The sequence below is a fragment of the Galeopterus variegatus genome, unplaced genomic scaffold (genome assembly GCF_000696425.1).
Source record: "Galeopterus variegatus unplaced genomic scaffold, G_variegatus-3.0.2 Scaffold4369, whole genome shotgun sequence".
Taxonomy (NCBI): domain Eukaryota; kingdom Metazoa; phylum Chordata; class Mammalia; order Dermoptera; family Cynocephalidae; genus Galeopterus; species Galeopterus variegatus.
Genome location: NW_007730480.1, coordinates 144274 through 167740, shown reverse-complemented (window position 1 = coordinate 167740; position 23467 = coordinate 144274). Strand labels below are relative to the sequence as shown.

Sequence of the window (23467 nt, the reverse complement as noted above, 5' to 3'; positions counted from 1 at the left end):
CTCTTTACAATAGCTAAGAGTTGGAACCAGCCCAAATATCCATCATCGGATGAGTGGATACAGAAAATGTGGTATACCTACACAATGGAATACTACTCTGCCATAAAAAAGAATGAAATACTGCCATTTGCAATGACATGGATGGACCTAGAGAGAATTATATTAAGTGAAACAAGTCAGGCACAGAAAGAGAAATATCACATGTTCTCACTTATTTTGGGGAGCTAAAAATAAATAAATAAATAAATAAATACACAAATAAACTGGTGGGGGGAGGGCAAAAGACACAACAATTACAATTCCTTGAAGTTTATACGACAAGCAAACAGAAAGGACATTGTTGGGAGGGAGGGGGAGAGGGAGGAGGGAGTAAAGTTTCCGTAATTGACCACAATAATCAACCACAGTGTATATTGACAAAATAAAATTAAATTAAAAAACTCTATTATTAATAACATGACATGACATTTTTGTCAATAAAAGCTACTATTTTTATTAAAAAATATAAAAAAATAAATTAGAGACTGACAACCACAAACATTACAAAATCAGAAGTCTACCACCTTGTAGACTTATTTTATTCTTGTGTCCTCCCATCTTAGCAAATGTATGATGAATCAACAGAAAATATTTCCTGAAGATGGCAATTAACATCTTACGTCATCCCTTATATTTGTAAAAGCACTTCATAATTTTCCAAGTGCTTTCATATTAAAAAATAAGGCCACTTAATCAACAATTGGGTCATTTATTGAATTAGCCTTCATAAGGAGGAATAATTAACCAGCTCTAAAATTCTAGCATCAGTTTTCCAAGTATAGTGCTGAATCGGAAATTACAGAAAACCCTTTTTTGGGTCAAGAAGTAGACAAAAATGATTTACTTTTTAAAAATATTACCATCTGTTAGAGGAGAGTAGAATAAATGATTAAGAAAGAGATTTTTTTCTAAATTATATAAATGGCACTTAAAAGTAGTATTTATTTTGCATTATTAAGTGATTTTCAGCCATAAACTCTACTGTATCTTTCATTTACAGGTGAGTAATGTGGAGAGCCACTAGGGACTCCTAAAGAAAACTTTTTAAAATGAATTTTGGTGCTGCTGTCAAATCAGAGTCTAAACAACTTTGACTGTCATCTCATGCTTTACAGAATAATTTGATTGCTGTGTAGATTGGGGTTTGTGCCACTTTCCTTCCACATGCCCACCTAACTGGTGTGGCAAATGAACACGTAAAAGTCAAGGTTACATGTAATGCCATATGGTCTCTCTCTTCAGTTTTGATCAGCAGCAACAATTAACAGTTTCAAGTGCTTTTTAGAAAAGAAAGTTCTTTCACATGTATTTTCTCATTTAACTATCATGACAATCTTGGGAAGCGTTACAAGTTTTTACCCCACTTTTTACTGATGAAACTTAGGTTCAAAGATCTTAAATAACTTGCTGGAGGTAGCACTGCTAATAAATCTGGATTCACACCCAGGATTGTCTATGTTCTTTCTTCTGAAACATGCTTGGTCAAAGGGATATGGGTGAATTAGGCAACTGTCCAAAGAACTTTGGTAAAATATGCCCCTGTACCCTTGAAAAACTGATTAATTGTTCCAGGCTTATAAACATGTCTGATCGGAATTTTGCTCATTTTTATTCAGTAGCCATCACTTTCTAATTTAAAAACTTTCACATTTAAGGCTATTGACATATTGAAGTCTTTGAGAAGAGTGTGGCTGTTAGCAATGCCTTTTTTCTGCCTTGGTTGATGTAGACTGAGCTCTCTCTTTATATTGTAGAGACTAATACTTCCCCCACTCCCATTTCTACACTTACAGTATGAGCCTTTGGATCAGCAGGATGGACTGGTTGTGACTGTTGCTTTGACTGAGTGTATGTGGCTCAAATGAATAGAGCAGAACATTGCTGATTTAGGATGCTTATGGTTGGACTCCTGCAATAACCAGTTGCTGAGCAGCTAGATTGCTGAGCAATTAGTTATTGATGTTGTCCAGGCATGAGAATAGTGAAAGAAGATGGGAAAATCCACTGGAGGTTTCGTTGGTATGACTTTTAATGACATGTAATCCATTAGTTGATGGTTACTAGGCAAATAGTTGATTCAGCTGGTTAAACTAACCATGACCAATTAGGATGGAGTAAATGCTTGGCACAAGGGCTACCAAGTAACTTTTTTGGGTTCCATTATGCTGCTCTCTGGGTCTCATTAATCTGGATTGATCTTCTCTCCACTTCCTTGTCTTCTCTTATCCTGTTTGTCATCTCTCTTTTTCACCCACCTAGCTGTGTCTGCTGCCCACTGGTATTGCAGGCCACTGAGAGATGTGCTTCCAGATATTTCAAATAACTTGCTTTCATATTCCCTGTCTTGCTGTTAACCTGCAACTCACCCTTTCTTTCTACCACATGTCCCTCTGCCTGAATTATTTGGAGTGTGGCCGCAAACCTTTTCTCTGCTTTGACAGTGAGACAGGTTCCACCGTCATTGAAGCATTGAGAGGGTGTGGTGGGAGTGGAGGTGGTGAGATTTTCATCTCTGGTGGCAAGAACTTTAAAAATAAACTTCCTTTTTTTCCTCTGGGAGATCCCTTTATTCAAGCAAACTTATTATAATTCAGATTTTCTTGATTCCCTACAGAGCTTCACAAATTCAGAAGTCTGTCCCTGCAGGGAATTTTACTTAAAATGGCCTTCATTTGAAAGATCTAATTCTGTTCTCTTTCACTGTGCACAAGGGAGAGTGATGGAAATGCACAAAGAAAGGCAAGTAACCCCTGAAGAACTTGAGTTTCAATATCATCCATATCACCCAGGATGATGGAGGACATTCTGTAGACATGAGAGGGTCGGCAAGGGAGAGAAGGAGAGACAATAAGAGACATTAGGCAAGAGTTTAAGGAGAAAAGAAGGTGACTTTTTTGTTCTAAAACTACTGTTTCTTTTATTTTTTTCTCCCCAGATTGCTGTAACTTTTCATTCCTAGATGTTATTATATATATATTTTTGAAAACAACAGAAAATGCTGAATCTACTTGTATAAAGTTGAATTGACATGTAGATTTTGAAGAGGAGGCTTTATATTTCCCCTTCTATCCAGTTGTGGTTACTTTATCTGAGGCTTGCAAAAAATTCTAAGGACAAGAGAAAATGGCTTTTGCAGTTACGTAGAGAGCAGAAGGCAACCAGGGAAGGCAGAGGTCTGCTGCTTGGGGCAGGTGGCATAATATTGATGGATGAGAGAGAAGGGAAAGTTTTGTTTTCTCTGTTAAGGAGAATGACCACAAAGAATATTGATTCAAAGTTACTAAACCCCAAGATGGGTGAAGGGATTGTAAAAGAGCACCTACCTTCTTTAACTGAGTTCAAGTTTTCCAGCTAGGAAGAATTACCTCTTAGAGAGAACTTGCAAATGGATTTTCAGAACCATTTTTGTTTGTGTGTGATTATTGAGAAATAATCAAAAGGCCTGGTCTAATTCCCAATTCCATTTTAGTCAGGCACAAGATGGAAGTGAGTTACCAGAGCAGGATGATTCAAAAGCAGCAATGGAAATAAAGAGCTCAATCTCTTCATAATCAACTCATCTCCTGAAGTGAAAGGCCTGGTTTATAGCAGTGCTTCCAAAGGGCAGTTATGCTTCAGAGTTTATACCAAGAGTTCAGTTTCACATTTCAGTAAATCAAAAAAAGATATTGATTTTGAACAAATGGCTGATTTTATTGTCAAAGCAAATTTCATTTCCTGAGATGATTAGACTTTATTAAACTATTTCCTAAGTGCCACTAACACACATTCTGTAAATAAACAGTGTGTTCTTCAGCCAAGCGGCATTTGTCACTCAGCTAAATACAATGATATTTGGTCATCTCCAACTGTCATCGAAAATACGGAAGTCAGAAAAATGCACAGTTGGGGTAAAAAAGCTTATGCTTAAATCTTGGTTATATCACTTGATAACTCTGCAGTCACAGCACAATACATAATCCTTCTGACTGCCAGTTTTCTCCTCTGTAGATGGGGATAATAATACCCACCTCTCAAGGGTGGTTGGGTTGTGAAGATCAAATGGAACAGTGTGAATAAGACATTTAGCATGGTTCCTGGCACATTCTATAAGTGGTAGCAGTTGTTCTTAGAATTACTATGGGACATCAAGATCTGCTGAAGTTTAAGACAAGTTATTGAGGACTAATTCTTGCTGGGGGTCAAGTTTGCCTTAGGAAAGTGCAGAAGACAAAGGCAAGTAAGAGAAAGAGAACTATTCTTTTGCATCACTTCCCAACCTCCATAGGCATGGATGAACCTTTCCTTGTTGAAGGCCTTTTGGTTTTAAAATGGAGGGAAGTTAACAAGGAACTTTAGGAATTTCATTATATTTCTGTAGAGAAATCTTCACAGAGTTGGAATGAACCTGGAGAAAATGGTTGGTCCATCTTTCTGATTCCAGAGGCCCATATGTCAAGAGTTCATAGATTTTTGTTATCTAATATTTGCTTGGAAAGTTTCAAAAGTTGGGAACTCTACAAAATCTTTTGATAACATATGATGCTGCCACATAGTCTTAGACACAGTAAGCTATTCTTAGGGCCGATTCAAATTTTCAAGCTGCAGCACAGGCCTCTATTTTTTTTCCTGTCCAGTGCTGTCAGCAGAAACCATGTGCTCTCATTTAGACATTTGTCTCTGCCCTCACCCGTCAATATATTTTGATTTACTGAAATATGAAACTGAGAACTGTGTAAGCTCAGCTGGATCACTGTAAGTACTACTATAAACAACTGGGGCTGTGCTCTTGGAGGGTGTTATGAAGCTCCCTACTCAGCTTTCTTCTGTCTAGCTGAAGACGGCCCATGTTCTTAAGTAGTCATGGGAAACATCAGTCGCCAATCTGCCACAGTTGTCTAAACATACGGGAAGCTCTGGCCATAATGGCCGAACATGTAGGAAACTGTGCCAGACACATATTTCCTCCTGGTAAACACTCTATCCACTCACCCGTCTGATTCCATTCAATGTTCTCCAGCTTTTGTCCACCTGTGCCGCACCTGGGTGCTGATTTGCTTCAATGCCAAAACCTCCCCTTCCCAGCCAAACATCTCAAAGAGATGATCTATTTTTACTTTCTCCATTTCCTTACCTTGCAAACTACCACTGCAATCTGACTCCCATTAATTAGCATGCTACAAAAGGCACTCATCAGAATCACTAATGCTGTAAAATCAAATGGCTTCTTAAAAAACACCTTATTTTCCCTGACCTCTAAGCAGCATTTGATATTGGCCATTCCTTTCTTCTTGAAAAGCTTGCTTCCCTTGGCTTTTTTGACCACACACCTTCTTGGTTTTGCTCCTATTTTTCAGGTCTCTTCCTCTCAGCCTCCTTTGTGGGTTCCCATTACTCAGCTTTCTCTTGAATATTGGTGCTTCTCAGAGTTTGGTCTTAAGCTTTCTCTCTCTCCCTCTCTCCCTTTTTTTTAATGTTATGTACCCTCCCTGGGAGATTGAATCCCCTCCCCTATTTACCATTGCCACGTGAAAACTAATAATCACATATCTAAACCATATTTCAGACCTTGAGCTTTAGACTTATATCCAATTGCTTGCCAGATACCTTTATCTGGATGCCACATAGGTACCTCAAGCTCAACATGCCCCAAACAGAGCCCATCATCCAGCCCTCAAACCTGCTTCTCTTCCTCTTGTATTCCATGTCTCAATAAATGGTACCATCATCTACATAGCTCCTATTTTTTTTTTCCTTTTTGTCTTTTTTCGTGACCGGCAACGGATCGCAACCCTCAGTGTCGTGCCCGTACCGGACCGGGACTGGCAACGGGATCGCAACCCTCGGTGTTGCGCCCGCACCTCGCTCAGCCAGTGAGCGGCTGGTCTGTACGTGGGATCCGAACTCTTGGCGGGAGCGCCGCCGCGCTCCCAAGCGGAGCACTGCAGCAGTGCGCCACTGGGCCGGCCATACATAGCTCCTTAATTCTGAAATTGTCAGTCAACAAGTTCATTGAGTTTAGCTCCAATATTTCACCGATCTGTCTAGCTTTCTCAATCCGTACTGTGATACCTTAGGTTCAGCCATTATCATTGCTTGTTTATGTAACCTGTATAAAGTTGAACAGCTTCACATTCCATCTCATCACAGAGTTATATCCCACAAAAGTATCAGCTGAACATCGAAGAAAAGCACTGGAAAGCAATCTCTTGAAAAGGTGCTCATCATTCATATATTGATATGTTTTGTCCCTGTTGTTCTTGTATTACTTCAACAGCCTCTTAAATAGCTTCCTGTCTCTAGCACTGTTTTCCTTCACTTGATTCTCCATACTACGTTTAGAACGATCTTTTAAAAATGCATTTCCATGCTTAATACTATCTTAAAAATGTATTTCTCTGCTTGATGCTATTATTGGCTCACCATTGTCCACTGAATAAAACCAAAACTCTCATTCTCTCACTGGAATTTAGTATCACCACATTTAATATGTAGTTTGTTCTCTGTTGGCAAACTGTGTCCAACGAGTCTCCCATGGTAGACTGTATGTTCTTTGAACATGCATGGTAAGTGCTCAGCAGGCGTAGTTAGCATATATACCTGTACCAAAAGGACACTATGGTGAAAGGAATATGGAGAAGTGATGAGAAACGAAGCTACAGAGCTTAGGTCCTTGCTATGGTTTGAATGTTCCCTCCAAAACTCATGTTGAAACTTAACCCCCAAAGTGGCAGTATTGAGAGGAGGGGACTTTAGTAGGTGATTGAATCATGAGGGCTTTGCCCTTATAAATGGATTAATACATTCATGGGTTAAAGGATTAGTGGGTTAATGTACTAATGGGTTATCATGGGAGTGGAACTGGTAACTTTATAAGCAGAAGAAGAGAGACCTGAGCTAACACACTGTTGCCCTCTCACCATGAGATGCCCTGCACTGCCTCAAGACTGCAGAGAGTCCCCACCAGGAAGAAGGCCCTCACCAGATCAGATGTGCCCCCTTGACCTTGGACTTCTCAGTCTCCAAAACTGTAAGAAATAAATTTCTTTTCTTTATAAATTACCCAGTTTCAGGTATTCTGCTATAAGCCACAGAAAATGAACACAGTTCTTCACCATTTCACCCCCATTTAGCTCTCTAGCTTCATCTCTCATCACCCTTCCATATTCTTTTCACCATAGCGTCCATTTGGTACAGGTGTATATGTTACCTGTGCCTTCTGAGAACTTACCATGCATGTTCAAAGAAAATACAGCCTGGGGCTGACCCCGTGGCTCACTCGGGAGAGTGTGACACTGGGAGCGCAGCGGCACTGGGAGCGCCGAGGCTGTGGGTTCAGATCCTATATAGGGATGGCCGGTGTGCTCACTGGCTGAGTGTGGTGTGGGCGACACCAAGCCAAGGGCTACGATCCCCTTACCGGTCACAAAAAAAAAAAAAAAAAAAGAAACATACAGCCTACTGTGGGAGACTAGTTAGATACACAGTTTGCCAACAGAGAACAAATTACATATTAAGTGTGGTGATACTGAATTCCAGTAAGGGAATGAGACAACAGTGAGGACTAGAATCATCAGGAAAGGTTCCCATGGAAGAGGTGAGGTGTGAGGAGGGTAGAGACTGGAGTCTGGACCTGCAGAGGTAATTCCAGACTGGAAGAATGGGGCAGTGAAAAGCAGGCCTCTAATAAGGGTGGAGGGTGATAATCCAGCCATTGAGGTAGAGATCAGTGTAGACTCTCTGTTCTGAGCCAGTCTGGGTGGACAAATTGTAGTTATTCTCTAGTGTGCCTCATGCACAGAATAGGCAATGGTGGACAGCACAGAGGTAGCTGCCAAATAATTTGAACATGAAGCCTGCTTTCTTTCCCAGTAAATTCTGTTGGCTTCTAGCATTGCCCTCCCCTCATTCCATGCAACTCCTCCCTCCCCAAAAACCTACCATGTCTCTAAAGTTGAAGTTGTATAAGGAAAAGTAAAGGGGGGTTCTTTAGGGAAATAGAGGCTGGGAATGGAATGCCATAGGGAAAACGTGATTCTCTCTCCTGGTTACCAGGGCTCCTTTTCAGTGGGCTGTATTGCACACCAACCTGAAAGGGATGAGGTAGATTTTATGGTGGCAATTATGGTTGAAAAGCGTCATGTGAAAAAGAACACTTCTCATGGTGATGCAGATTGTATGTTTGCTCTATTTAGACAAAGAATTCTCTTTTCAGCATAACTTTTCCATACAGAAACAGATAAGTTGTTTGGAGTCGACTGATTGCAATACTCAGTGCCCTATTTTAAGTTAAAAATAGCCCACAAGTGAATCATATACTTGCATCTTTTCTCTTCCCCCATCCCCCATGTAAATATATTCACACCCTTCCTTATTGCCATAAATAATGCTTCTTTTCCTTGTCTTCTGCAAGATTTTGAATCATGGAAAGTTGGATTGCTCTGGGACTTGATAGCCAGAACCACTCAAATCTCTATTAAGAATGGTTTGTTCATTTGGTCAGTTTTCTAGGCCTTCTAACTCCTCGTTTTACATCTGTAGTTGACTATATGTGACCGTTTCCTGAGTTTCTGGGGTGAGGCAGGGACATAGAGAGAGGAAACCCCAAATAGGCACTTTTCTAGTGTTTTATAAAGATGTGTACTCATGGTGGGTGGAGTGGAAGTAGATATTAGAGCAAATGACTAAAGCAAAGTTTTTGTGTGATGTGTTCATTTTACTTTCCTTGTTATCCTAGATTTCAGGTGGTGTGACAAATGAAGCAACAGAAATATTCTAGCTGTGGGGGATATTGCTGGTTTCTTGCCCAACAGCAATCCTTTATTCCTTGCTAATAGAACCTTGATTTTAGCTCAATAATTAGGTAGCAATATGTTCAGGGAAGGTGCTCCAGTTCCAGAGGGTCTGAATCCATTATGGAAATCCCATTTCTCTTTCACCAGTGACTGGTGAGAGCATGGGCATGTGACTCAATTATGACCAGTGTGACACAAGAAAGAAATCTGCTGGCATCTTTGCCCACCTTTGGTCATCTCACTATGTGAGGTAATTAAACCTTATTTATTTTAGTTTGTTAACATTTTATTTTATTTTAATTAGTCAATATATAATGTAGTTGATTTTCATGTCCCTTTACCAATTCCTCTTTCCCCTCTCCCCCTCCCCCACATCAACATCATATCTGTTCACTTGTTTTAATAAGATCAAGGAATTGTTGTGATTGCTGTGAGAAAATTTTATTAAGTGAAATAAGCCAGGCACAGAAAGAGAAATATTGCATATTCTCACTTATTTGTGGGAGCTAATAAAAATAAATAAGTAAATAAGTAAATATACAAACGAACGGGGTGGGGGAAGAAGACACAATAAACCTTATTTTTTAAACTGTGCTTAAACACGTATTTTATTACTTGCAGTCAAAACCATCCTGATATGATAATCAATTCAAAAACTTTCAATATCTACCTTGAAAAGATTAATAATCTATCTCATCAGAGTCATAGATTTAAGGAGTGTTAGAAATTGAAAGTCCCTTTGAAGACTGTCTTGTCTATTTCCTTTATTTTACATACCAACTTCTTGTGCCCACAGACTAAGAAAAACATTCATAGAGTGCTGTGCTGTGCTGTGCTGTATGCTCTATAATCTCTCCACATGTCAAATACATTTTTTAGAATTGTGGTAAAATCAGAATTTTGGACCCAATGAGAGCTACACTGAATTTTCTCTTTTATTCTCACTGGCTAAAAGCTTTCCTAAATAAATGTAAAATAGATCTCAGAGGAAATATTGCTTTTATTTCAGAAAACTTTCAAACACCCTAGAAATGGCTATTTATATAGATAGGCATGAATGACAAATCATGCTCATATATTCATCAAACAAGATTTCTGAATACCAGATTTGAGTTATTGTTTTGTTTTAAAATAATAAAATTACATACCTTAAAAAATATTCAATAAATGAGATTGGGCTTACCCTCTAATTGATTCAAATCTGGGAGAATTTAATTGTTATGCCAACATTCCACTTAGTGTCACTCCCATTCTAGTTTACCATTTTCTCCCAACTAAGTTTTTCTGAGGAGGAAAAAGTCACTTACATGGAGAGAAACTTCCGTTATCTGGTGTTATAATAGGTACACCAGGCTTCCTTTCTACCTAATTTCTGTATGAGAAAATTGTTTTCCATTTCCATGATGCCAAATGGCGATAACACTTGAAAACCAGTGGTGCCTACCTGAGTGATGTCCATTCCTGAGTCACAGCTCAGTGGCTGTGTGGAAGTCAGACCGTTTGAGCCGATTATAGTTGTGATCACAGCATTCTCATCAATTCTGCGAATCATAGTCCCATCCACAAAGTAAATGAATCCATGCTTATCAACTGTGATGCCTGTTGGGAAAGAGCAAATGAGTATTAGTAGTCTAGTGGGCCACATTTGCACTACGATCAGTACTTTGAAAGAAGCCATAGAAATGGAAAAGCATTGTAAAGACATATGAATTCAATTTTGCTGGGCATAGACAGGATAGTAATGGGAGAGGTTTGTTGGGGCACACATTCCCTTCTTCATGTAGGGAGAAGAAATGACAAAAAGTAACATGTGGAGATAAAGCCAGGTCTAATAATTTTGTTTTGTTCAGTTTTACATTTCCACCCTCTTGATATTTGCTTACCCCACAAACAGAAAAAAAAAAATTCTCTTTTAGATAAATGGTTTGAAAAGACAGGGGAGGCTGTGTGTGTTAGACTTCTTTCACGGTGCAAATGCACAGGCCACTGCTTATTTTCATGGTTGCATTAGGAAATAACTGACTTGGAAAGCATTACACTTATTTCATCAATTTACATTCAGTTAACAAGGAGTTTGTAATAATTCCGATAAACTAGGCTAAGTTTTTTTCCTTGTATTATCTATTAAAAGGGGAGAGTTGGAAAGCAAAATTATGGCATTACAAAAGGAATGACTAAGCTTCTAGGAAAAATAAAAGCCAATAAAATTTTCACAGTAGTTTTTACACACTGTGTTAATTACAGTCTGGTTTCTTGGAAACTATATCATAATAGCAGCTAGAAGGCTTGGGTTCTAATACCGATTACACCATTTAACAACTGATGTGTGACTCTGATTGTGTCATTTGTCTCCAAATTTCAGCCTCTTCTTTGGTGAAATAGGGAAAAGATGATTTGCCTTACCTATCCGAGATGACCAACTGTTCTCGTTTGCCTAGGACTGAGTCAGGGCTGTTTTAAAATCAAGGAAGTCCTTGACAAACTGGGAAGAGCTGATAACTCTACGCCTAGGTTGTTATATCATATGAAATAATACATGTAAAAAGCATCAGACACACATGAAGAACTTATGGCTCAACTCCTGCTTCCCTTGGTGCTGCTTTTGACAGTGCTCTTGAAAATAACCACATGGCATTACTTTCAAACTAGTCTACAATTTAGTCTTTTCCTTAGTGAAACTCATTGAGTGTATGTTAAAATTAGGAACTTCTGTGCTAACAAGCATGTCCATTTAATACAACATAATACACACACACACACACACACACACACACATTTTCCTGGCAAAATGTGAACTCATCTAAAGACAGTTTATAAACCCAACTTAATAAACTGCTTTTAGATGAGCTAATTCGTTGGCAGGAGGTTAATATTAAGACTCAGCTTTATGGTGTACTTTGATTAATCCTGATGTTCCTCATGAAGTATTAATCGTTAACATCTATAAAAGTTACAGATTTGTTTTAACTTCCCCTGAATACCTCTAAAGTCATCTATGTTTTGGTGATTTCTCCAAGGAAACCAACATGTCCAAACAAGAGAATTCCATGTCAACAAATCCCTTTATCATTTCTAGAGGCATGCAGACCTTTAAAAAGGTTTATAAAAAGACTTTTAAGATTGGGGCAGGCCAAATGATGATGACACATAAACATTTATTTCATCTCCAGAACATTTCAGCTGAAGACGAACCAAGGGGAGCCTCTGCTTTTTATTTTTGCTTGTGTTTTGGCAAAATCAATTTCTTGACTTCCTAGATGATTTAGGACCACCTTCTATGATCTCTATATTAAATATCACTGAGTGTGAAATTCAAAATTTGGTTGTCATAAGAGGATGGACTGAAAGATCAAGACTCAACTCTGGAAAGAGAAAAGCTGAGAGTAGATGTGCTCAAGGTATATGAAATCATGAATCACTCACTTCACACATACTTAATGCCACCATGGTTCTGTGAGGGCCAAAGGACAAAGAATCTGAGTACATTGAAACTAAGATTAAAAGGAATACCCTGAAACTTTAGTAAGTGAAGGGTATGAAAAACAAAATGAAGTGTTGCTTACTAGGAGGCAGTAAATTTAGAGAATCTGATCCTCTGAAAATCTGAGCAGGTTCACAAAAGGTATAGAAAAATAAACGCATTCTTTATCAGTGTACGTGGGGAGGCCTTTTACATTTTTATGCTGACATCAGGGAGGACAATTGTGTTCCTTGACTACCACACTTCTCATTAGAATGCGAAGTTTGGGCTGATCCAGGGAGTATAATCCTGGACTTTACATGGTTTTCTCACTTTTAATTTTTGCGAAGTTCTAAACACTGTGAGCCTCTCTCTCTGCTCATGTCAGGTGAGTTCCACAGATGAGTGCCCTTTGAAAAAAGTCTGGGCTTATTAAATACTCACTATTTGCCTTCAGGGCTTATTCTGCTGACAGTTTGTAGAATATTCTCCTTTCATATATTTGTGTAGCAACTTCCTTAATCATGGTCCAAATTCCAAGCATACTCCTTTTCCCCTGAGACTCTTTAACTTTGGGTGGGTTACACTTATGTTTGGAGTTGAAAAAGGCTTTGAGGGAACTGTGTGATCGGTGCTTTATAAATGCACCTAGGCATACTTCATATATACATATTTCCCTCTCATTTTCCTTCCCTTTCCAACCAACCCACACACACACACACACACACACACACACACACACACACACACACACACACAAATTCTCCAAACAAACTGATCACTGGTGAAGTTTAAGCAGTATTTAATTTTCACCAGGGATTAAAAACCAAATTAGAAACCCCAGGCAGGAAAAAAAATTACTTTTGTCCATCACTTGGGGAGGTTTTCCCCTCCCATAATGAGTATTCTTATAGCCCAGGGATAGTGATGATACAATATGATCTATTACTGCTTGTTAGACTGAGTGGGAGAAGGTGACACATGCCCAGTATATTTTAAGCTTTATCCTTCAGAGATGGGGAAGTGAGTGATTTTAGATCACATAAAGCCATCTGGGGCTAGCAAGATATGCAGATTCAATTGACTTTTATATTTTGATATTGTTGCATCCAGATCTCCAAAACTTGGTACCCAAAGTTGTGGGCATGATTTGCTCTAATGGCCATGTCCACTGATGTGCTTACAGACAGCGTTTTCATTATCACTTAAAACACAATTGAAGGCACAGTCTTTAGATAAGAAAAGATTTAAACTGCATTAAGAAAACCACTTCCAGGGTTTAAAATTTTAATCAGCATTTATTTTTAAAGTAGGCAAAAGTATATAGATCTCTGATATTACCACGAGGTTAGTCAGTGTTACAGGGGCAGGTGGGGTGGAGGTGGGAAGAAAAACACACAACTTGGGTTCCCGCACTCACCCGCCCCTCCACAGAGGAGAACATTGGGCTCAGATGCCCAGACAGCATGTTTAGCTTGAAGCACATTTTTACATTTGTGAGAAAATAAATAAATCCTTGTAAATTAGTGCATATAATGAAAGCACTGACAGACCATAACCTGGAAGTGTGAATGGTCCTGTCTCCATTCATCAGCATTAAGTCCTAACAAGCTCTTTCTGTGGAGGGAACTGCTCATAAATAAAGTGCATCTTGTAAAAAATATTATTCACAACGTCTTATGCAAAGCAGGGGACATTATATAATATCTGAACTGCAGGCTCTTTTCTCTGTGAAGCTTCACTCTGTTAGAAACAGCTGCAAATTACAAGCAAAATTATTTGACTTCTTCCCTCATCTCATTATCTTCCAATGAATAAACACTATAATTCTTAAGAAGACAATTGCCCAAAGCTGGGGCAGCCTGGATAGTTACTAATGAATTTATCACCTGTTGGGGAAGAGGACGCTGCTGATCGATACTGAAGAAACAGGAGCATCCTGATGTGATCACAGGGAGCCAGATGTGTGGCTTAATAGCCTGGATATAGTGGCTAAAATCCCAAATTAGGTAACAATAAAGATCAGAGTTTTGGGCTATGCAGATTGCCAATTTCAAATGTTGGCAGAAGGCATCTTTGTACTTAATTTTTAAAAATTATAGCTGTTGAGGCCACCTACATTTTTATTATTTCTATAGGAAAAATTAAGCTTCTTTCAGAATATAAGCTTTGGAAAGTAGACATAAAATTCTCCTCCAGCAAACTGAAACTGAAATACTGAATGTTTTTTTCTGCCACAATCTCCTCTTTAATTTCTGAGACAGAGATAAATGGTTAAAATCAACTTCCAGGGAATGTCCTAAGCTCAATTTGGCATTATCTGAATCTCCAATACTGAGAGTGCTGAATTGTGTAACTGACATTAGCCAGTTGATCCCAAAGTGTTCCTTAAGTCAGAGAGATTAAAATATTTTGCTTTGTTCCCGTGTATCCCCATTCTCTGAAAATTTGTATCGTATGTGTGGTATACATGGAAACTCTGCACTAGGCAGAAAAGTCCATTTTCCAACACATCTGACTATAGTCCACTTAATTACCCACTGGGATCACAAAGAGCCAACTTACTTCTGCACAATAAGCTTGTTAAGTTCTCTTGTGAGGTAGCTACTAAATGGAGCTTCTAGAACTTGGAATGTTTACAAATATCTGTGTGTCACTAGGGGTTGTAAAGAGGCAGAGCCTAATGACTAGCTGAGATGATTTCACTGTGTGGTTAACAATGAGATTAGGATTTCTCTAATAGGAGACACTGATAAACTCACTGTAATATTACATGACTAGTGAACAGTGTGTTATTTAATCAGATATTCTGTTTAATAAAAAAGTTACAGTATATTCTAAAACAATAAAGGCCAATTTCCAAAGAACTTAAATCTAAAGTAAAAATGATAAACAGTCAAACTAATATTCTATTGACTGGAATGTCCTCTTGTTTTGATGACTCAGAAGGTACTTTAAAGGGCTTCACGGTCATCATAAGGAACAATAGGTTTGTGGGCTACTTAACCAAGTGCTGTGGATTGAATGTTCCCCAAGCTCATGTTGGAACTGAACCCCCAATATGGTGGTAGAAGGTGGGACCTTTAAGAGGTGATTAGATTGGAAAGACAGTGCCTTCATGAATGAATTGATCCATTCACGGAGTAATGGGTTGATGGTTTAATGGGTTGTCATGCGTGTGGTTCTGAAGGCTTTATAAGGACAGCAGGTGAGAAGGTTAGCTCTCTAGCTCTTGCCATTCACCACGTAATACCCTGGTTGCCACGGGGCCCTGTAGAGGGTCCCCACCAAGAAGAAGGCCCTCACCAGATGCATCCCCTGAACTGTAGACTCCCCAGCCTCTGAAACTGTAAGAAATAAATTCTATTACTTTATAAATTACCCAGTTTCAGGTGTTCTAAGCGACAGAAAATGGACTAATACACCAAGAAATTCTGACTGAGACAGACAAGTCTAGTTTTTAGCATTTGTCTTCTCTTCAGCTCCTCTGATTCTCTCAAAGCTTTACGCTTCAGCTTTGCCACAAGATTTAAAAAAAAAATTTATTCTTATTTTTATTGGTTATGAATATTCATGAGATACAAAGCTGATTGTCACCCCTTGTGCCCATGATGTGAGGGCCAGATTCACACTGGCAGCATACCCATTACCACAAACTGCATTTGCACCCCATGTTCCCCACCCAATTATCTCCAACCTTCCTCTCCCTCGCCCTTTCCCCTCCACTTCACTTTGTAGCCCAAGAAATGTTCTCTCACTTTACAAGTCCAACGCACCACTGTGGTCTTTCTTTCCTTCCTTCTTTCTCTCTTAGCTCCCACATATGAGTGAGCACATGTGGTATTTATCCCTCTATGCTTTGCTTATTTCACTCAACATAAGTTTCTCCAGGTTCATCCATGTTGTTGCAAATGGGTGAATTTCATTCTTTTTTATGGCAGAGTAGTATATATACCACAGTTTCCTTATCCAATCATCCATCTATGGACATTTAGGTTGGTTCCATGTCTTGGCTATTGTAAACAGAGCCGTGATGAACATGAGAGTATTCAGCAGGTATCCCTTCGACAAGATTAAGTGAATAAACAGTTCTCCTACCTCCACCAATCACTACTTTTTAAAAGCTTACTGAAGAAGCTATTTTCTCCCTTATTAATTTATTCAAGATTCATTTGATACCTATTGTGTGTCAGGCACTCTGCTAGGCACTGGGAGTATAGAAGAGTATAAAACAGACATGGCATTGTCCTTGAGGAGCTCAGAAACTGGTTGGAGAGACGGACAAATAACGAGGCCAGTACAATGCCATGAGATAAGCACTAGTTTTGGGCAAGTCCAGGGTGCTACAGGAGGAGCCCTGGAGGATGGGCTGGGTAAATGAAAGTCACAAGTAGTTTCTTAGAGTTGATATGTAAGCTGAAATCTGAAAAATCATGTTGAATTCCTGATGAGCCTAGGATGAAATCCAGGTAAGCACCACTGAAAACCCATGAAGGATGACTAATATTATGAAATAATAACCATTTCCATTTTGCTGAGAATACTATGATCCCAGGAACTGTGCTGGATTCTTTACATATATTGTCTAATTTAATCCTTGCAACAGCCTTGTGGAGTAGTTATTAATATCATTTTTTAGCTGAGGAAATGGAGATTCAGAGAGGTTGAGTAACTCTAGGTTACATATCTAGAAAATGCTAGATTTAGCTCATGTTAGTTTGAGTTCAATGCCCATTCTTTTAATCACTACAACATGCATCTTAAATGAGGCTATCAATTGCTTTACCACAGAAGTGGTGTGAGTGTCCATGGCTCTTGTTAGATTGTCAAAGGAATCCATGACCCTTCCTGCTGAATTGTTAGGAATTCTTGTATTCCTGTAGATATCCTAGACCTCTTTAGAATTATTCTTCAAAGATATTCTGTGGCTTCATTCCCACAAAACTCATGAGTTTGGCAAAAGTACTCAGAGTTTCCATGTGGTGGGGAGTTTGGTAACTTGGCTATTACTGTATGAGCTACCACCTAAAAAGGAGGTTCCAGAAACAAGGTTCACAAACTCATATGCTTTCAGGGGCCTGGAAGGTGACATAAATGTGTAAGTTAGGCCAGGTGTTAGACTATATAGGTTCTAGGGGAAACTAAGGTTAACTAAAGAGAGCATGTCTCACCTAGATGCATTCATTTTTGTTTTGTTTTGTTTTTACAAAAAGTTGAATATATAGTGTGGGCCAAACAAACTACATCTTTGAACTGTATTTGATCCTTGAGTTGCCAGTTTCTGAAGCTTGCTAGAGGACAATTAGGAAGGATATACCACTAGTGAAGAGGCTGCTATAAGCAGAGAAAATCTGTGAACTTAGAATAAATCTTGATAACCAATTTAGCACTGCTAAAAGTTAAAAGTTATGTCTCGGTACAAGTGCCATGAAACCAAAGATAACTAAATCTAGTTGTGATTCTCATAATTGGAAAATGAAATACCTGGATGACTGATGATACAACACTTGTTAAGAATACAGCCTCTTTTGTTCCCACCAAGACTAAGGCTAAGAATTTGTGACAAGTTCCTCAAATTTAGTCAAATCAAACCAGAAAAGTAGGTGTCGAAGCTAAATTCAGCTTTGTTTTTGCTTTGGTTCCCTTTCTCTTCCTCATGCTTCTTTCAGAATGTCCTTTCCCCTTTAGTATGGCAGAGACAATGCTATGTGTTCAGGCCATCCTATTTATTTATTTTTTTCTAGGAATAGAGGTAGATTACATTTCCCAGCCTCTTCTGCAGTTAGATGTGATCAGAAGTGATGTACACCACTTCTAGGCCTGGCCCCTAATGAAACCTCTGTTGAACTTGTCTATGGATCACCTGCTTCCTCTGTAGCTCTGTATTCTGGCTGGAACAGAGTATCCAATGGAGAACGCCAAGGCCTAAGACACCGAGGAGCCAATAGATGGAAGGAGCCTGGTTCCCTGAATCACTGTGTGGAGCAGAGATTCCTCCCACATGCCAGGCAAACCACATTGTACTATGATGTGAGCAAGAAGTAAATTACTATTTTGTTAAGGCATTGAGATTGTGTGTGTGCTGTTAGCTTGGCCTATTACATTCACCAACCCAAACCCTATTCATTTTTTAAGGCTTTTACAAGATGTTTCTTTCATGAAGCCATCCCTGCAAACTCTAGTTCCTCATGGTCTCTCTGTTTTCTGACCCATGGAAGCTGTTATTTATTTATTTATTTATGTGGATTCTTCAATCTTGCTCTGTCTAGGCAAGAAGCTTCTTGAAGGCAAGAACTGGATTTCATGATTTATTTTTATATCTCAACAAATACAGTAGATCTGGGCACAAATATTCAGTAAGTCTTCCTGAATTATACACTAAATTTCCATGAATTTATATTGAAGCACATCTAACTTGAATGAAATAAAGCATGCCAGGAGGTCAAAAGCTGCATATGAATTTCTCTAAAAATGAGTTTAGAAAGGATGCAATGGCAATCATCTTTCTCTAAAGACCTTTAGAAGGAGTACAGTCCCTATCAATTAGTGATGATTAGGGTAGGGGAAAAGGGTTGACAATCCAGAGCAAATAGATGAAGGATCATGAATCAAATTAACTGCAAATGAATCTGATCCATGCACAGAGCTATATTGAATAGCTCAGCGACTCCCCACTGCCCCACAACCCTGAAAATCCACCTTGCTGTGTTAACATAGCTTTGTGTTGTGATCTCATGATCTCTTTCAATCTCACCATGTTAGGAGTTCTAAAGAAACAGAAATGCCTCAAGATTTTGCATTAACTTGCTTCACTATGAACCACATAAGGGAAAGTAGAGAGAGCACCAGTTCTAGGGTGTGATCAGGGGATCTGTGTTTCAGGCTGGGTTTTGTAACAGATTAGCTATAGGACTTTGGATAAGTCATTTAACCACTCAGTGTCTTCATTTCCTAACCATATACTACCTACTATACAGGGTAAAATGGTGTGAAGCTCATAAGAGCCAATGAAATGAAAGGACATTGAAGGAGATAAAGTATCATGGTGGTGGTAAATTGTGTCCTAATTGCTCAGTCATTGTTGTAATTCTTTCTGAAAGTGACTTTTCTAAGTCTAGAATCATAGCCAAAGATTTCCACTCAGGCCCTGCTTCAACGTTTTAGGCTTTTCTGTGTTGGACAGCCATAGTGTAAGATTTAAGTCCATAAAGCATTTGTAACCCTTGTCAGTATCAGAGTGCCCTATGTTAGAGTCACCATAGGGACAAGGCAGTGGTTGAAAACAATTTTGCCAGCTTGGGGGAAATACTGCACTATTGAACTATTGGTGTAAAAGCTTTCAAGCTTTTATAAGATGGCTGGAGTTTTCATACAGAGAATCAAATAAATGAAGCTCCCTGCTATGTAATTGGCTAAGAAAGACCCATCAAGGGTGGTGGAGGTGTCTCAACACTTAACAGTGAAACTAGACACTAATGATGATGTGAGTAATTTTTTCTTGCTTTATAGAGATCAGAGTATGTATGTGTAAGAGAGATTGGGGTAAGTAGATGGTTCTAGTTCAAGTTGAAATGCACATTTCTTGTTTTATTTTTGTGCTAGAGTTCTTGCTCAAAAGATGCCTGCAGGCTGAGATTTAAGGGGACTCAGTATATATGGGCTAAGATAAATGAGGTTTACTAAATCTGAGCTGAATATTTTATATCTCTCTTTAAACAATTCCTCAAACATCAAGCAACTATATCTGGGACACTGCTCAGATACAGTTTGAAGGAATGCTTCTGTCATCCTAAGGAGATAAACCGCCTCACAAGACCCGCATGTGCACAATTAGCCCAAGGAAAGAAAGTTCATTTATTGCCCATGGACCAGCAAAAAACTAATTGCAGTTGTTCCACTTTAGGGAAAATGAGTCTTTCTTAAGGTATGTGAATGACCAAGAAGTTCTAATAAAAAAAAGCAAACTAAGTAGAATACCTTGGCCTGAATACTCAATAAAAGCAGGATGTGAGGAATTAAGCCAACAGTGCTTACTACTCAAGAAAGTGGACTAACTCAAGAATTAAAATTTCTTCAGGATAATTATTTGCACATGTTGCCCATTCAAAAACAACACATAAGACCCATTTAAAATGCTTCCAACATCCATACATCTTGACTAATGAAGCCAATGCTAGAAGAGAAGTTCACAGAGTCAGGAGTGCTAGACAGTCATTTGCGAAAGGTAAGGCAGGGTAACAAGCACTGCATGAATGCAATTTTTAAACCTTGTAAATGCAAGTTCAAGAAACATTTTGGAGGACCGATTTGGGCTCAGTCAAGAATAGATGAATACAGAAATAGCACACACACACACACATACACACAAATATGACAGCAGAGTAAAAGTAAAAAATAGTCAAAGCAGTTGTTTAATGACACAAACACTCCTTTTACTGTTTTTTTTTTCTTTTTTACACTCTGACCTACAAGTCTGACAATCTTGTGGGCACAAGAAGGTTACATTGAAAAGGTATTGAAAAAGCTGGGATGCCTTGTTCAAAGGGGGCTGGTGACTTACATAGCCTTGTCTTGATTAAGATTGGGGTTTCCAAGGCCATTTCCCCACATTTTTTTCTAGATTCAATTACCCAGACAAGTTCATGAGAGGTATGAGAGGAGGAGGAAAGAGTCTGGGGGCAGAAGCTGGAAGATCCTATGGTGAGACTGACTGTGGCTTTAACAAATTTACGTTATCTCCCACTCCTCAAGATTTTTTTTTCCTTTAAATTTTTATTTTGTCAATATACAATGTGGTTGATTACTATGGCCCGTCACCGAAATCTCCCTCCCTCCTCCCTCTCCCCCCTCGCACCCATGAATGTCCTTTCTGTTTGCTTGTTGTAACAACTTCAAAAAAATTGTAGTTTTTATTTCTTCTTCCCCCCCCCCTCCCCCGGTTTTTTTTTTTTTTGTCTGTGTGCGAGTAAATTTATTTATTTATTTTTAGCTCCCACCAATAAGTGAGAACATGTGGTATTTCTTTTTCTCTGCCTGACTTGTTTCACTTAATATTATTCTCTCAAGGTCCATCCATGTTGTTGCAAATGGCAGTATTTCATTTTTTTTTTTTTGCTTTTGTCTAATGGTGAGAATAAAAGCTGAGCTGCCCATGTCGGTAGGTTACTGTAATGACCAAATAAAATAACATCTATTCTGTGTGTAAAATCTTTCTGAAAGGTTAACACAAGTGATATTAATACTTATTTATTGGTTTTGATTAACAGTTTTCTGGCATCATGCTGTGGTTTATCCACTCTGTGGTTACCTGCTTCAGCATGGCTTGACTTTGATGGCAGGAGCTCTACGTGTAATTCTGTCAGCATCTGCTCCATGCCAATGGTGAGGATCAGTCTGTGCAGGATCCTGCATTATTTCTCCAGTGAAACTGGTCCTATGCACTGACTCTAAAACATACAGCTCACTTTCCCATCACCACAGATTTGCCTGCACCATTGCCTGTGCCTGAATGCCCTTTCTTTCTTTTAGTATCTAAATCCTGCTCATCTTTCAAGGCACAGTACAAGTCCAGGTTCGTGAATTCCAATATACAAACTGACTCAAATACTTGTAAATATCTTGATGGAGGTATTTCCTTATTAATCATATCAAACAATTCTACTGGTCTTGTCTGATGGTAGAAATCTTCTGAGCCTATTAGAAGAGATGTGTAATACCAATCCAAGTGGGTAGTAATGAGGTATAATACACGATTAAGTTACAAATCTAAAGTCTGGACTGTAACTAAGAGCACAGGATGTCTTTGACTGGACTCGAGAATGCATTTTACATACTGAGTTAGGGCTATATTAATAAATCCATTTCAGGACCACCTTGGCCTTCACAGGAAGAGCTAAGTTATTCATTTCTCATTTAGAGTCACTTTTTCTCCACTGCCCTACCTTCTCTCCTTTGTCTTATTCTTTGATCTCTTCCTTTTGGATGTTCACTTAACTTATTAGGAATAGACGTTAGAAACTAGTTGCCAGTCTTTCTTTACCCTTATGTCTAGCCCCTTTTCACATTCTTTTCTTTTCTTTTTTTTTTTCCTTTTTGTCTTTTTTACTGACCGGTAACGGGATCACAACCCTCAGTGTTGCGCCCGTACCAGGGACCAGCAACGGGATCACAACCCTCGGTGCTGCGCCCGCACTGTGCTCAGCCAGTGAGCGGGAACCGGTCTCCACATGGGATCTGAACCCTCGGCAGGAGCGCCGCCGTGCTCCCAAGCGGTGCACTCTCCAGTGCACCACCGGGCCGGCCCCACATTCTTTTCTTTTCCTCAAGTCTTCCCTCTTCTGATCATTTTTCTCCTTCCCTTCCAAATCCTGATCAGCTCTCCACTCTCTGAACCACTGTAATGTTTCAAGTTTATATCACACAACCTAATGCTGAATTATAGTCTTCTCTAATGAGTCCTCCTTTGTCTCCCCAACCAGATCATATTCTACTCAAGGGCAGGGACCGTGTCCTTTTACTTCACTTATGATTTTAAAATTTGCTGCTTGAAAAGCTTAACAAAACAGTGGAGCTCAGTGAAGATGGTTCTTTTTCTAATAAAATATAGTGGGATCATGGTGTGGGTCTGACAGAGTAGCTAAAACCACTGGGAGTCTTATAAATAGTAAAATGGGGCCATTGGCACTAGTGTCTTATTGACATTAGTTAAAAATATTAAAAGTATTAATTAAGATTATGGCATCTCTTGATACCTGTTAACCGGGAGGTTTTTGCTGTAACAAGAGATGGTTGCAATGTTTGAGTATAGCACTTAGCATAGTTCCTGCCATACAGGAGTACTTTATATGTTTACAGAATAAATGACTAAAGTCTATATTAGAAACAGAACAATTTGAGCAATTAAAAGAAGAGTAATTAATAATAGCCAGAGAGTCTGATAAAGGAGGTAAAACAAAATGGAGGCATGCTAAAATACTGCCAGATATCATTTTTGCAACTGCAATGGTTCCTTAATTGAACAATTCAAACATTTCCAACATTTCCAGCATTTCCAGGAACTAGGAAGATATCAATTTAAGGCTAATTCAGAAGCCAGGGATTTTGGTCATTTGTTAATTGACTAGTACTTTTTTTTTAAAGGAGATTGAAGATGTTATCAGAAAGCTCCCAACAAAGAAAAGCCCAGGACCAGATG

General features: G+C 38.9%; 1 protein-coding gene across 1 annotated transcript in view; it reads right to left on the bottom strand.

The window, feature by feature from the left end:
- The window catches only part of LOC103602943 (teneurin-1), a gene marked incomplete at its 5' end in the record, with an annotated part of 140651 nt that overhangs the window by 22985 nt on the left and 94199 nt on the right, over positions 1–23467 (bottom strand). The window contains one exon of the mRNA XM_008587397.1: positions 10258–10412. Coding sequence (XP_008585619.1) covers positions 10258–10412 — 155 coding nt within the window. The remainder of the gene's footprint in view (positions 1–10257; positions 10413–23467) is intronic.